At 38.6% G+C, this 14279-nt stretch overlaps 1 protein-coding gene across 2 annotated transcripts in view; it reads right to left on the minus strand.

Annotated features, from left to right (window-relative positions):
- Positions 1-14279, minus strand: part of IGSF11 (immunoglobulin superfamily member 11) — a 140103-nt gene that overhangs the window by 15343 nt on the left and 110481 nt on the right. For both annotated transcript variants that reach the window (XM_061395632.1, XM_061395613.1), the window contains exons 2-4: positions 8359-8522; positions 6781-6988; positions 3406-3561 (exon numbers count right to left, since the gene is read on the minus strand). In XM_061395632.1, coding sequence (XP_061251616.1) covers positions 3406-3561; positions 6781-6988; positions 8359-8522 — 528 coding nt within the window. The remainder of the gene's footprint in view (positions 1-3405; positions 3562-6780; positions 6989-8358; positions 8523-14279) is intronic.

A 14279-nucleotide genomic window follows, 5' to 3' on the forward strand; every position in this document is an offset into this window, starting at 1 on the left:
CTCAATGGGACCTGGGCCAACTGTACAGGCCTAATGGAACGAGGGCCAAACTGATGCATTTTGCTTCAAATAATATCCATCAAACATAGTTTTCACTCCTTTTAGAATTCAAAGTATTTATATGCCAAAAGGACAATACTAAATCCACTTTGTAATTCTTCTGTATAAAAACAAATTGCATCTCCAAAGAATGCTGGTTCTAAATTTATTCAGTCTTTAGCATCCACATATAAACTATACGAAAACAACTTTTTGGTAACTTTTATTGTGGCATAACTTTTAGTTTACAGAAAATTGAAAGAATACTACCAGGAATTCTTGTGTATCATATATCATCTACTCGGATTTAACAGTTATTTATATTTTGTCCTATTTGGTTATTATTTCCTCAGTACTTACAGAAATATCTTCCTGGACCATGTAAGAGCAAGTAGAAGACACTACACCTTTTTACCACTAAGTACTTAGTATTTCCTAAGGACAAAGACATTACATAATCACAGTACAAGTATCAAAGTCAAGAAATTATCTATTGCTACAACAGTATTATCTCATGCAGTTTAAACTCAGATTTTGTCAACTGCCCAGTAACATCCTTTAATAGCTGTTTCTTCCCCTGTCTAGTTTGTAATCTAGGATTCGGTATTACACTTAGTTGTTTTAACTCTTTGGTCTCTTTATTAACTTTGTATTTTGTACTGGGGTATAGCCAATTAACAATGTGATAGTTTCAGGGGAACAGCAAAGGGACTCAGCCATACATATACATGTACCCATTCTCCCCCAAACTCCCCTCCCATCCAGGCTGCCACATAACATTGAGCAGAGTTCCCTGTGCTGTACAGTAGGGCCTTGTTGGTTACCCACTTACATACAGCAGTGTGCACCCGTCCATCCCAAACTCCCCAACTATCCCTTCCCCCACCCCTCTCGCCCCCACCTAGCAACCATTAAGTTTGTTCTCTGACTCCTCAGTCTCTTTAAGTCTAGGACAGTTTGCCTGTCTTCATTCCCTGCTGGATATTTCCTTGTGATTGGACTCAGGTGATGTGTTTTGACAGAAACACTGAAGCAATGATGCTGTGTCCTTCTCAGACCAGAAGACATGAGGCATCCAACAGCAGTTTGTCACAACACTGCTTGTGTGGTTACAGTGGTGTCCACCAGGCCTCTCTACTATAAAGTTCCTATTTACTCTTTGTGATTAGTAAGTTATTTGTGGGAAAATACTTTGGAACTAGTAAACATGTTTCTCATCAAACAACAGCTCCTATTTTGACATTGGGGATGATTTTCTGTCATTCCTTCTACCGACATTGGTAGCCATTCTAATGTAAGAAAATGCTCTTCTTTCTTCCCCATTTATTTATGTCTATCAGCAGGGATTCAGGGATTCTCACTGTATTCAGTGGATTACATTATTATTTCAATGTTCACACTGTCCCAGCTTTGTCCTAGAAGGAGCTCCTTCAAGCTAGCCCCTATACATGGTCAATTCTAATCCCCAAATATTATGCCCTGTCACTACTCAGACTTCTGGGGTGCCCTCTTCTGGAGTCAGTTACTCTTTTCTCAGGAATGCATACTGAATTTATATTAAGCAAATGTATACACATTAGTAAGTTAAATCTTCTAAAAGAATTCTAAGTTATTTTGGGATTATATGCTATTTTGTCTACTGCATTAATGCAGATATTAAGAGGTAAATTTAATTAAAAATCAGACTCATTTAATGTGTATTATTATAATAGATTATTATAATAGATGAAGTTAAGTCTGATAACCAATCCAGAGTTGGAATTACAAGACACATGCTGTCATCTTTGGCATTCATGTTCACTTTCACAGCTCAAGTACCAAAGAATATGTAAGTTGCAAAGAATATATCAAGACATTTGACTAATATCTATTTATTCAGAGACAAGTAGGTATGGAAGGCTCTTTCTACAGATACTCACAAGTTACATACAACCATTTTTAAACTTTCATTTGTAATTCCAAACTCAGCCCAATATTTCAAAGAAATGTTATAAATCATTAGAATCTTAATGCTGATACAGAGGTGTTGGAGATGATACTGTTAAATCCCTTTATTTTACAAAAAGACAACACACACACAAAAAGGATAACACAGGCCCAAAGAGGTGAACTGTTGTAGAAATAGTTACTGGAAAATCTAGGACTTGAATATAGTTTTCAGGATTTAAAGACAAGAGCTATTCTAAACATGCCACTTACAACATTAAGATTAATAGATCAGTCCACACACACACACAAAAAAAAGCTATTCAGCCTCACAGTATGGTTAAAACATCTAGCAATAAACAATCAGTAGGGAACAACAGCATTGCAGTAATCATTATTAGAATAACCCAGAAGTTATTATGGTGAAAAAAACTTTTTAAAATAATACTGGGATAGGTTAATTAAAAAGTGATAGGAAGATCCATTAATAATTTCTGTGGGGATTCTTAAAGGAAACTGAAAAGCTCTTAAGAGGCTGGTGATCTTGGTTCTTTAATGTCCAACTTCACCATAGAACTTAGGACTTTTCTTCCCATGACGAGTATACACCATCAATATGATTCAAACTTATCAAGCATAACTAAGGTTGTTTGGGACCTCTCCATTAACTGTCAGCTCCTTAAGTTAAGATCTGTAAATCTTCCCTGAGAATGCTAGAAGAGATATGATCTGTTTTAGAGGTGATGTAACACACAAGATAGCAAAAATTTATTTCCTTGAAACAGAAATTATATGTATAATTCTAGAATTTCCCTCATTTCATAAATTTTCCTCAGTTTTCAAGGGTGTTCCCTTTAATATCAAACCTAAGCAGCTGGATTTACATGCAGAAAGCCCTTGATGATACTCATGTCTCCTCCATCTTTACCTGTCTGCTGTGATCAACTCCTGGATCTCCCATGATCTGAGGCCTTTTCCTGCTCTCTTTCCCATCTTCCTCCTCTAATTAGACTTGAGGCTGAAAAGGATGATTAACCCCCTCATGACTATGTGGATGTTTCTCATACTAACATAGGCAATCATTTCTTAAGTAGGAAGTAAATTCTCAGTTACAAACTTCAAGGATTATTTTACAGTTAGCAATTCAAAGAAACTACCAATTAGCTATTTTAAATCTTCGCTACAAAGAAACAGAATTTCCATATATAGTTACCACTGGATAAGATACATTTCATAAAGTCAGCAATGAGAAGATGAAAGAAAATATTTTTATAATCTTTAAAGCTGAAAACACAAAACAATCCTGATAGCTTTTCAGCAGTTACAAATACAGTGTGTTCTTTTTCAAAATCTATTAAAGTTAATTACTTTGTGAATCACCTGAGAATTGAAATTTTTCCATGATAATGAATTAAATAAACAAAGCAACACCATACATACCCTGAGTGGCTGTTGGAGGTAGTTTGAGGGTATTGTCTAACTTCTCCCAAAGGTAAGTTGGTCGAGGAATGCCTTCCTCTGAGCTACAGAGCAGGATGACATCGCTGCCGATATCCTGTGACCCTTGGATTTGGCAGTGTGGGGCAGAAGGGGGAACTGTAACAGGAAGAGTAAGTAACAGACGATACATTTACCATAAGCCAGAGGATGACAGCAGAGACATCAACATTCAGCACACTGGAACCTCAGATAGCACTGTTGGGGAACACATATCAGAAGACCACCTCATGAGCAAAGCCAGTGAACACTGTACTATTCACAGGACTTGGTCACGAGTGCAGGGCCGAAAACTTCGGCTGGCAGGGAGCAAATATGTAAAAAAGGCAACAGCGTCTGATTATATTTTCAAGATACCCTATGGTTTTAGTTTCACTGTTTTTTTCCTCCAAAGATCTGTACTCAAATGATTTTTAAAATCCTTCTGTCAACGTATTGCTTTTAAAAGAATTACTGAATTCACACAAGTTCACAGCGGCATTATTCACAATAGCTAAAAGGTGGAAATAACCCAAGTGTCTATAGATGGATGGATGAACGAAATATAGTATGGGCATACAATGGAATATTTAGCCTTGATAAGTAAGGAAATTCTGACACAAGCTACAACATGGATGAAGCTAGAGAATGTTAAGTGAAAAAATTCAGTTATAAAAAGACAAATAATGTATGACTCAACTTATATGTGGTCCCTGCTGCTGCTGCTAAGTCACTTCAGTCGTGTCCGACTGTGTGTGACCCCATAGACGGCAGCCCACCAGGCTCCCCCGTCCCTGGGATTCTCCAGGCAAGAACACTGGAGTGGGTTGCCATTTCCTTCTCCAATGCAGGAAAGTGAAAAGTGGAAGTGAAGTCGCTCAGTCGTGTCTGACTCTAGCAACCCCATGGACTGCAGTCTACCAGGCTCCTCCATCCATGGGATTTTCCAGGCAAGAGTACTGGAGTGGGGTGTCATTGCCTTCTCCGATATGTGGTCCCTAGGGTACTGAAATTCACAGAAAAAGAAAACAGAACAGTGATTTCCAGCAGCTGAGGGGACGGAAAAATGTCATTTAATGGGCAGAGTTTTATCTTTGCAAGTTGAAGAAAGTTGTGGAGATTAGTCCAAACATCACTGAATTGCTCAATAAAAAACTGGCTAAGATGGTAAATTTTTGTTATATTTTACCACAATTAAACTTTTTTAGTTGATGAAAGAACCCATTTGTAAAGAAGATATTTCAAGGACAGTCCGGAGCATCCACCTTCTCTAAGCACTTCTGTCTCCCCAAGTGAGCTCAATGTAGCCACTTCTACCACAAATACCCATTTACTCCGGGATTCCCTGGCACATGCTCCCCCTTTTCCCTTCCACGGCTGAGTTACTCAGGGATACCAGGGTTGGCGGTTCTTGTCGTTTTCCTTCTTCAGACGAGAAAATGCTATAGCTCCCGTGCCTTGTTCTCACAGTCTTCAAACTATCATTTGCTCAAATATATTAAACTTACACAGACTTTAAAACACTCATGTACTAAATACAGAATACTGTTGGGATTTAACATTATTTTGATATTCACACATATAGTGTAGATAATGAGCTTCCCACATGATTCAGGTCATCTTCAAGTAATTATTTTGGGTTTCCTCTCGTAGCGTCACAGTGGCAGTGCTAAGTCAGTAAATTGAGGTTGGTTTATCCATTACAGCAGTTAAGATCCCCTGAGATTTTTCAGTCTTTCTACCTGTACCCTTTCAGTGTTTTCTCTCCCCCCACCCATTTTCTCTCCTGGTTCCTCTGTATAGAGCATTCATTTTCTACGCATTCATTCATTTTTTTCAGGGTTGAACACATTTATTGAAAAGTCACTAGCATTACAAGTGCATCACCCACTTATATTTAAACTCTACTGCACACAATACCTAATATGAGAGTCCAAGCCATGGGCTTAGTTTATATTTTTATTTGCTTGCTTTTTTTACTATAAACTACCACCTTCTTCCTTTAGTGTTCTTTCTTGGAAAAGTTTGTGTTTCACATCCTTTGTGTCCTTGTCTTTCTTAATGATAATAAAATGTCCATGTGTTACTATCAAGTAGCAGATATACTTGAACCTCACTGTGACTCCCCCTACTATAGAACAGAAGTTGGTATAAAGTTAGTGTGTCTGGTTTCGTTAGTAGAGTTAACTGTGTTCTTAACTAGAGTTAAGACCAATGTTAAGGTGCTTTTAGCCAAGAGTAGCTGGCAGGGTAAGTGGGTATTGTTCCTTGAAATATCTTCTTTACAAATGGGCTCTTTCATCAACTAAAAAAGTTTAATTATGGTAAAATATAACAAAAATTTACCATCTTAACCAGTTTTTAATTGAGCAATTCAGTGATGTTTGGGCTCCTCTGTTCATGGGATTTACCAAACAAGAATACTGGAGTGAGTAGCCATGTCCTTCTCCAGGGGATCTTCCCGACCCAAGGATCAAACCTGGGTCTCCTGCATTGCAGGCAGATTCCTTACTGACTGAGTCACTAGGGAAGCCCACATAACCTTGGAAAAGGCTCTAAATCTATTTGGTCTCAGTATTAAGACTGAGTTGATCATATAATTTATCATTCAAACAATGATATTTTTGAAAGCAAAGGGAGGTATTATCAAAATTCTGCCAGAACAAGAGTTGAAGCTTAGAAGAGTCGTGGGCCTATTTAGCATCACATAAACAGCAAGTGGTAGCAAATTTATTCTCATGTGTGCGAAGCTCCCTGCTCCCTACACATTATCAAACATTCATGATTTAATTTGCATCCAACAATGTCTTATTCTATAAAAGCTTGGGCTTCCCAGGTAGCACTAATGGTAAAGAACCCGCCTGCCAATGCAGGAGATTCAGGAGACACGGGTTCAATCCCTGGGTTGGGAATATCAAATGGAGGAGGGCATGGTAACCAACTCCAGTATCCTTGCCTGAAGAATCCCATGGGTAGAGGAGCCTGGTGCCACAGTCCACAGGGTCGCAAAGAGTCGGACATGACTAAAGTGACTGGGCACACACATAAAAGCTTAGGAAAAGTGAGGGGCTACTTTTGATGGTATTTTTTACTGCCTTTCTCCACCTTCAGGAAAAGTCATTTAAGAAGTAAGCTTTTGAGAACCACCTGAAATGGAGTAATGGGTGCAGAAACTATATGAAGAAGCACAGAGAAGCAGAGTCCAGATGTGGCTACAAAGAGAGAGGACAGGAAAAAGACACAGCAGTCAGAGTGTGCAGAAGAAATGGCAGAAGTAATGTGCTTGGGAGTAAATTTGTAAGTAAAGCCAAAGTACCTGGAACATGTCCTGTCACTCACCTAAAACTGTGAGACCAGTGACCCCAATATTCCTGCCACCTCTATCTGGAAGGTTGTTAACCAAACACTGGTAGGTGCCTGTATCTGACAGCTGAGTGTTGTTAATGAAGATGGAGACATTGGTGGCTGGCATGGTGCCTGTAAATCCTACCCGCCCATGGAACCGGGGGGCACCGTCAAACATCTGTCCACCTTGATAGAGAATGACCTGCAAAGGAAAGCAAAAGAAATCATCTGGCCAATGCATCTCCTTTTAGACACATAACAGTAACTATACAGTAAAGAGCAGACTATACCAAACATTGCAAAATTTTATTTCTAATCTTAGAGTTGTCACCAACGTTTTACTACAGCACCTATCTGTAAGTATCCAGGGGTTTTAAATTCCTACATACCAAAGTGGAACAACACTGTATCCTTACCTAACTCATCAGAATATATAAAGTGCATTTTATGATACCTTACTATTGGTCCATAAATATTTTTACCAGTTCAAAAAATTAATTGCACAATAAAAAGTTAAACTAGCACTGACAGTCTCATGCTTACTAGGTCACAAAATGATAAGATCAAGTTATAGACTGAGTATAAATGAATGTCAAAAAAGGGAAGAAGAGTTACAATCCATGACTGCTTTTCTTATATCAATTTATTTATTAAAGTCAACTATTCATGAGAGAGGACTCAGAATGAAGTTGCAGAAAGCTCTTTGGGCTGACAGTGAGGTACCTGGTTTTATCCAAGCTCTCTCTACCTGTAAATATTTGAGTGTAGTCAAGTCTTCCCTTGCCTTTATCACTGACTCCTCAAATGATGAGGTTGAACAAAATGATCTCAGTCTAATTATGAAAGGCCCATGGACTAAAGAACTAGAAGAAGTTACTGTTAAACACATCTATTTAAATTTCCTATCAGAAAACCTGGCTTATCAAATATTTTTAGGCAGTAAAAATCCTATTGAAGCAGAGAAACTTCATAACAGAAATAAGTTAACTTTGGGAAGGAAAGGTATAGTCATGGTCACAATTCACTAATTTTCTGAACATTATTTTCTGTAGTGGGTATCATATGTAATGGGGTCTTTTACCTATAACTGATATAGCTTATGAGGTAGTAGCTTCTATTTGAACTTCCTGGAAGATGACTAGTGTGCCTGGCCTTATTTTAAAATACTTCTGCAATTAACCAAATAAATCAAGTACTATTAATACTATCTAAAGTTACTTCCTTAATACTATTATCCACCTATGTCAGTGCTAGTCCCTTCGTGTCAAAATATATCTTTCTTTTACTGTCTCAGTATTTCCTATCAACAATGTCTTCTGATAAGATTCCAGATTCCTACATATTCCTCAGAAGGATCCTCCTGACATGTGTTAACTTTTTTTAGTCTTTCAGAAAGAGGATAGCTTCTTTTGATAGTTGGCTAATAATGTAGGAACAGGACTTAAAACAGCACAGGCATACTGAAAGTATCACCTTATTCTAGAAATCAAATATGTATTCAAAACACTTTCCTACCCACCTCTTATAAAAAGATTAAAATTTCAGTGGCAGCACAGGATGGAACAGAAGTACCTGCTCAGGCTGGTTTGCATTGGAGAGAGGAATGACCATCCAAATGACATTGAGGTTAATGAGGGCGGCGCTGGTGGTGAAAGTGCAGGGCAGGACTGCTGTCTGACCCCGGGCAACTTGAACACTCCCAGGGCTCTCAGAGACTTCCAGGGAAGCTGCAACACCTAGAGAAGAAGGACAGGAGGTCATGTGATAGACCAAATCCCTTCAGAGAAAGTTCGTGTTTTATATTGTCAGTAACGTAGACAGACTGACATGACAGTACTTATTAAACATCTACTGACCATTCACTAAGTCAAAGTAATAAAAACTGTTTACCCCTTTACCTCTTAGAGACTATAAATAAAAAATTTTAGAGGGTACTTATTTATTTTATAAGACACTATCTTATATTTGTCAGATTCGAATACAAACTCGGAGAAATTAACCAAAAGCATTTGAGCAAAGTTTTAATGGTGATGAGGGATGAGACATAGACTGAAAACATTTTAAAGCATCATTGCACAATAGAACACTGTAAATTCAACAAAATATGTCCAGGATCTATACCCTAAAAACTATAAAATGCAATGAAAGAAATAAAAAAAAGACTAAATAAAAGGGCAGATATGCAACCCTCATGAGTTGGAAGATTCAGTATTGTTAAGACACCAATCCTACCCTAACTGGTCTACATATAGAGAGTAAAAACAATAAAAATTGAAGCAGACTTCCTGTAGATACTAATTATAAAACACATGAAAAGGCAAAGAACTAGAACAGCCAAAAGAATACCGAAAAAGAACAAATTTGGAGAAGTTACACTATCTGATTTCAAAATTTTCTATAAATTGGCCATGGCAATCAAGACGGTGCAGTACTGGCATCAGAACAGAGCCCCAGACAAATGGCACAGGATTGACAGTTCTGAAGTAAACCCTGTATTTATGATCGAACGCTTTCAACAGAGGCAGAAGACAATTAAATGAGGGAAAAATAGTCTTTTCAACAAATCATACTGAAACAGTTCAATATTAATATGCAAAAAGTTTAACTCAGACCTTACCTCACCACATACACAAAAATCAATTCAAAAAATATATCATAAACCTGAATGTAAGCATTAAAGCTATAAAACTTCTAGACACAAATATAGGAGAAAATCTCTGTGGCCTTGGGTTAGTCAAAGAGGTCTTAGATGTGTCACCAGGACCATAAATTGTAAAAGAAAACAATAAACTAGACTTCATTAAAATTTTTAAACAGTTTGTACTTCAAAAGACTTAATTAAGAAGATAAAAAAATCAAAGTATAGAGTGGGAAAAATATCTGTAAATTACATATCTGATAAAGGGTTTGTATATAGAATATATAAAGAACTATTACAACTCAATAATAAGAAGACAAACAACCTAATATTAAAATGGGCAAAGTCGGAGTAAATATTTTAACAAAGGTAATTAGTAAGCACACGGAAAGATGCTCAGCATTATTACTCGCTAGGAAATTGCAAGTCGAAACCGTAATGAGGTACCATCACACAGCCACTGGAATGGCTATAATCCAGACAATATGAAGCGCTGATGAGAGTGTAGAGAAACTGGACTCCTCCCCTGGACTCCTCCCCATTTACTGCTGGTGGGAATGTAAAATGGTACAATAACTTCAGAAAATAGTTTCAGTTCCTTAAAACCATTTAACATAGACATGGAGTAAACTTACCATACAACCCAGAAATTTCATTCCTAGGAATCTACGCAAGTAAAATGAAAATATATGTCCATGCAAAGACTACGAATGCTTATAACAGCATTACTGATCTCATACTTGTGAATGGAAAAAATATAAATATCCATTAGCTGATGAATAAACAAAATGTGATATATCCATACAATGAAATACTATGCATAAATAAAAAGCAACAAGCTACTGATACATGTTACAACATGGATGAGCCTCTCAAAACCATTTTGCTAAGTAAAAGGACCCCAGATTCAAAAGCCTCAGTTCAGTTCAGTCGCTGAGTCATGTCCAACTCTTAATACATACTGCTGCTGCTGCTGCTGCTAAGTCGCTTCAGACGTGTCCGACTCTGTGCGACCCCAAAGACGGCAGCCCACCAGGCTCCCCCGTCCCTGGGATTCTCCAGGCAAGAACACTGGAGTGGGTTGCCATTTCCTTCTCCAATGCATGAAAGTGAAAAGTGAAAGTGAAGTCGCTCAGTCGTGTCTGACTCTCAGCGACCCCATGGACTGCAGCCTACCAGGCTCCTCAGTCCACGGGATTTTCCAGGCAAGAGTACTGGAGTGGGGTGCCATTGCCTTCTCCGATATACTGCATTATTCCACTAATACGAAAAGTCCAGAAAAGGCAAATCTACAGCGAGAAGAGGCAAATCAGTGGCTTGGCTGCATGGGACTAGAGAGAAAGGAAAAGAGACTGAGGCAAATAGGTTCAGTGGAACTTTCCAGGGCAACGGACAACTAAAACTGATTTATTCTGACGGCTGTGTGATCCTACAAATCTACTAAAATCAACGTAATTTTATATTTACAATGGGTGAGTTCTTTGTAGTATAAATTATACCCCAGTATCGTTATTAAAATTCAAAAAAAGAAAACAGTAACTTACCAGAGCTAACTCCTGGCAAGTCAAAATCAACTGTTATCTCTTCTGAAAAGAATGCCCGCCCTCTGGGACTATAGAACAGTATGCGAATTACAGGAGGTTAAGTCAGAGGAATCCAACAAAGAAGTTATTCTAACTATGAAAAATACATTAAGTCCATGGCAGTATCTCAAACTGTTTTATTTTGAAGTGATATTATCTCAATTCTCCCAAAAAAGTAACAAAATAACATATTGTTATGATTACAATTAGTATTAAAAAAAAATGTTCATAGCACCTTTCTTCTATAAAACTTCCTGTTCTTCATATATAGTCTGATGAAACTCTGGGGAGTTAAACTTGCAGGATAAAATGTTTCATAAAATAAGCCATCTGTGGTAGAATATAAAGTACTTGATAACATCAGGAAAAGTCTTTTAAGTTAAATAACATTAGGGAAAGTCTCTCAATTTTAAAAAGGAAAGTTGAAAGAACCTAAGAGGCAAACAGCGAAGGTTATTTGATCACAGAACAGGCACTGGCAGGAAAAAGCCACCTCCTGGGTAGAAACAGGTGAAGGGAGGGCATTTGTTCCAAAGATTATTATAAATGTAGCGGAGATTTTTTTTTTTAAGTAAATGTGGGTGCTTCCCTGGTGGCTCAGTGGCTAAGAATCGGTTTGCCAATACAGAAGACACAAGTTCAGTCCCTAGTCCAGGAAGACCCCTCCTGCCACAGAGCAGCAGAGCTCACGCGCTACAACCACTGAGAGTGTGCTCCAGAGCCTGAGAGCTGCAGCTGCTGAGCCCGCAGGCCCAAAGCCCACTCTCCACAAGAGAAGCCACCACCATGAGGAGCCCACACACCACGACCAGAGCAGCCTCCACGCACCACAGCCCGTGCAGCAGTGAAGACCCAGCAGAGCCAAAACTCAATAGATAAATAAAATTTAAAAAGTAACCGTGGACACCAAACTGGCACAAAACCTCCATCGCTTCATTCTTGAGATGTTACTCCAAAGAAGCACAGGGGATGCGCCCCATCCCCTTTTACTGTACAGGATAACGTATACTCTCCACCCCCAAATCACTAATTTCAAGCTGAATTAGTGATTAGTGATTGAAATTACACCATCTTTGACTCAAATTTTAAAAAGAAAAAAGGGGGGCAGTGAAAGGTAAAGAATGAAATATAGAGATGTAGGTGGGAAAACTACCAAAATATGGCAGGATTCCAGTAAAGGAAGAGGAGATTCGCAGGACCGGGGTCAGGGATGAGAAGTAGGAGCAGGTCTGCTGGCAGAGGGCAGACTCCGGGGTAGCAAAAGCTGTGCAAGACTGACTTCATTTACCTCGCGTTTTTTAACTTATTTATTTTTTTCTGAAGTACAGTTGAATTACAATGCTGTATACTTCTCTTTTTTACTTAAGGTTAACTATAATCTCAGGCACTGAGATAACTGCAGAAGAAATATTCTAGATAAACTGCTTTCAAAACTCGTAAAAGCATACGTTTGAAGTTGGATAAGGCCTAGTTTGAAATCTGACTCTTTTATCTGCTCTGCTGTGGGGCCTCAAATAAGTCACTTATTCTCTGATTACACCACTTATTTGTAAAATAAGGCTAATATTTTCATCTTCAGAAGAGTGTAATGAAGGCGGCGCCTGATGCTGATGGCGGATGGTGACCACTCCCTCAGTCACTACTTTAGCTGACAACACACACAGCAAGTCTACATTGCTGTTACTCAGTCACTAATTTGTGTCCAACTCTTTTTGACCCCCATGGACTGCAGCACGCCAGGTTTTCCTGTCCTTCACTATCTCCCAGAGTTTGTTCAAACCCATATCCATTGAATCAGTGATGTCATCCAACCATCTCATCTTCTATGGCCCCCTTCTACTCCTGACCTCAATTGTTCCCAGTATCAGTGTCTTCTCTAATGAGTTAGCTCTTTGCATCAGGTGGCCAAAGTACTGGAGCTTCAGCTTCAGCATCAGTCCTTCCAATGACTATTCAATTAAGCACTAACTAAAGTGAAGAAGAACTAAAGATGAAACTTTAAAAAAAGAAGAACTCTTTTAAAGAACTTTTTTAAAGAAGAACTCTTGATGAAAGTGAAAGGGGAGAGTGAAAAAGTTGGCTTAAAACTCAACATTCAGAAAACTAAGATCATGGCATCTGGTCCCATCATTTCATGGCAAACAGATGGGGAAACAGTGGCTGACTTTATTTTGTGGGGGCTCCAAAATCACTGCAGATGGTCATTTCAACCATGAAATTAAAAGATGCTTACTCCTTGGAAGGAAAGTTATGACCAACCTGGACAGCATACTAAAAAGCAGAGATATTACTTTGCCAACAAACGTCCATCTAGTCAAGGCTATGGTTTTTCCAGTAGTCATGTATGGATATGAGAGTTGGACTATAAAGAAAGCTGAGCGCCGAAGAATTGATGCTTTTGAACTGTGGTGTTGGAAAAGACTCTTGAGAGTCCCTTAGACTGCAAGGAGATCCAACCAGTCCATCCTAAAGGGAATCAGTCCTAAATATTCTTTGGAAGGACTGATGTTGAAGCTGAAACTCCAATACTTTGGCCACCTGATGTGAAGGGCTGATTCATTTGAAAAGATCCTGATGCTGGCAAAGATTGAGGGCAGGAGGAGAAGGGGACAACAGAGGATGAGATGGTTGGATGGCATCACTGACTCAATGGACATGGATTTGGGTGAACTCTGGGATTTGGTGATGGACAGGGAGGCCTGGCGTGCTGAGGTTCATGGGGTCATGACATGTCTAGTCGGACATGACTAGGCGACTGAACTGGAACTGGATATATAAACATATACATGTGCATACACATACAAACACTCTCTCTCTCATTTAATACTATGAAGTATTTTATGGCTTCCCAGGTAGCTCAGCTGGTAAAGAATCCTGCAATGTGGGAGACCTGGGTTTGATCCCTGGAGATCTTATGTATTTCATAGCTCATATATAAGATATTGAGGCCCAGAGAGAATAACAACCAGTTCTAGGTCACATAGTTCAGGGTCACATAGAAAGTGGTAAGCCTTGGATTCAAATCCAAACACTTTATCTACAGAGAATGTATACTTAACTACCACACTTAACTAATTAACCACCACATAGCACATAGAGATCAGTCCATAAATGTTTATTATTACTACTCTATTACAGAATCACAAAATTTTAAATTAGTATGGATTTTTGCATAAAGTCATCAGATGAAAACTCCCTCATCTGCTTCCAAACCTACAAGTCAGCTTCGATCTGCCTAGTCCTCTTTTTCCTCTCTCCTCTTAAAGAAGCTC

The sequence above is a fragment of the Bos javanicus genome, chromosome 1 (assembly GCF_032452875.1).
Source record: "Bos javanicus breed banteng chromosome 1, ARS-OSU_banteng_1.0, whole genome shotgun sequence".
Classification (NCBI taxonomy): domain Eukaryota; kingdom Metazoa; phylum Chordata; class Mammalia; order Artiodactyla; family Bovidae; genus Bos; species Bos javanicus.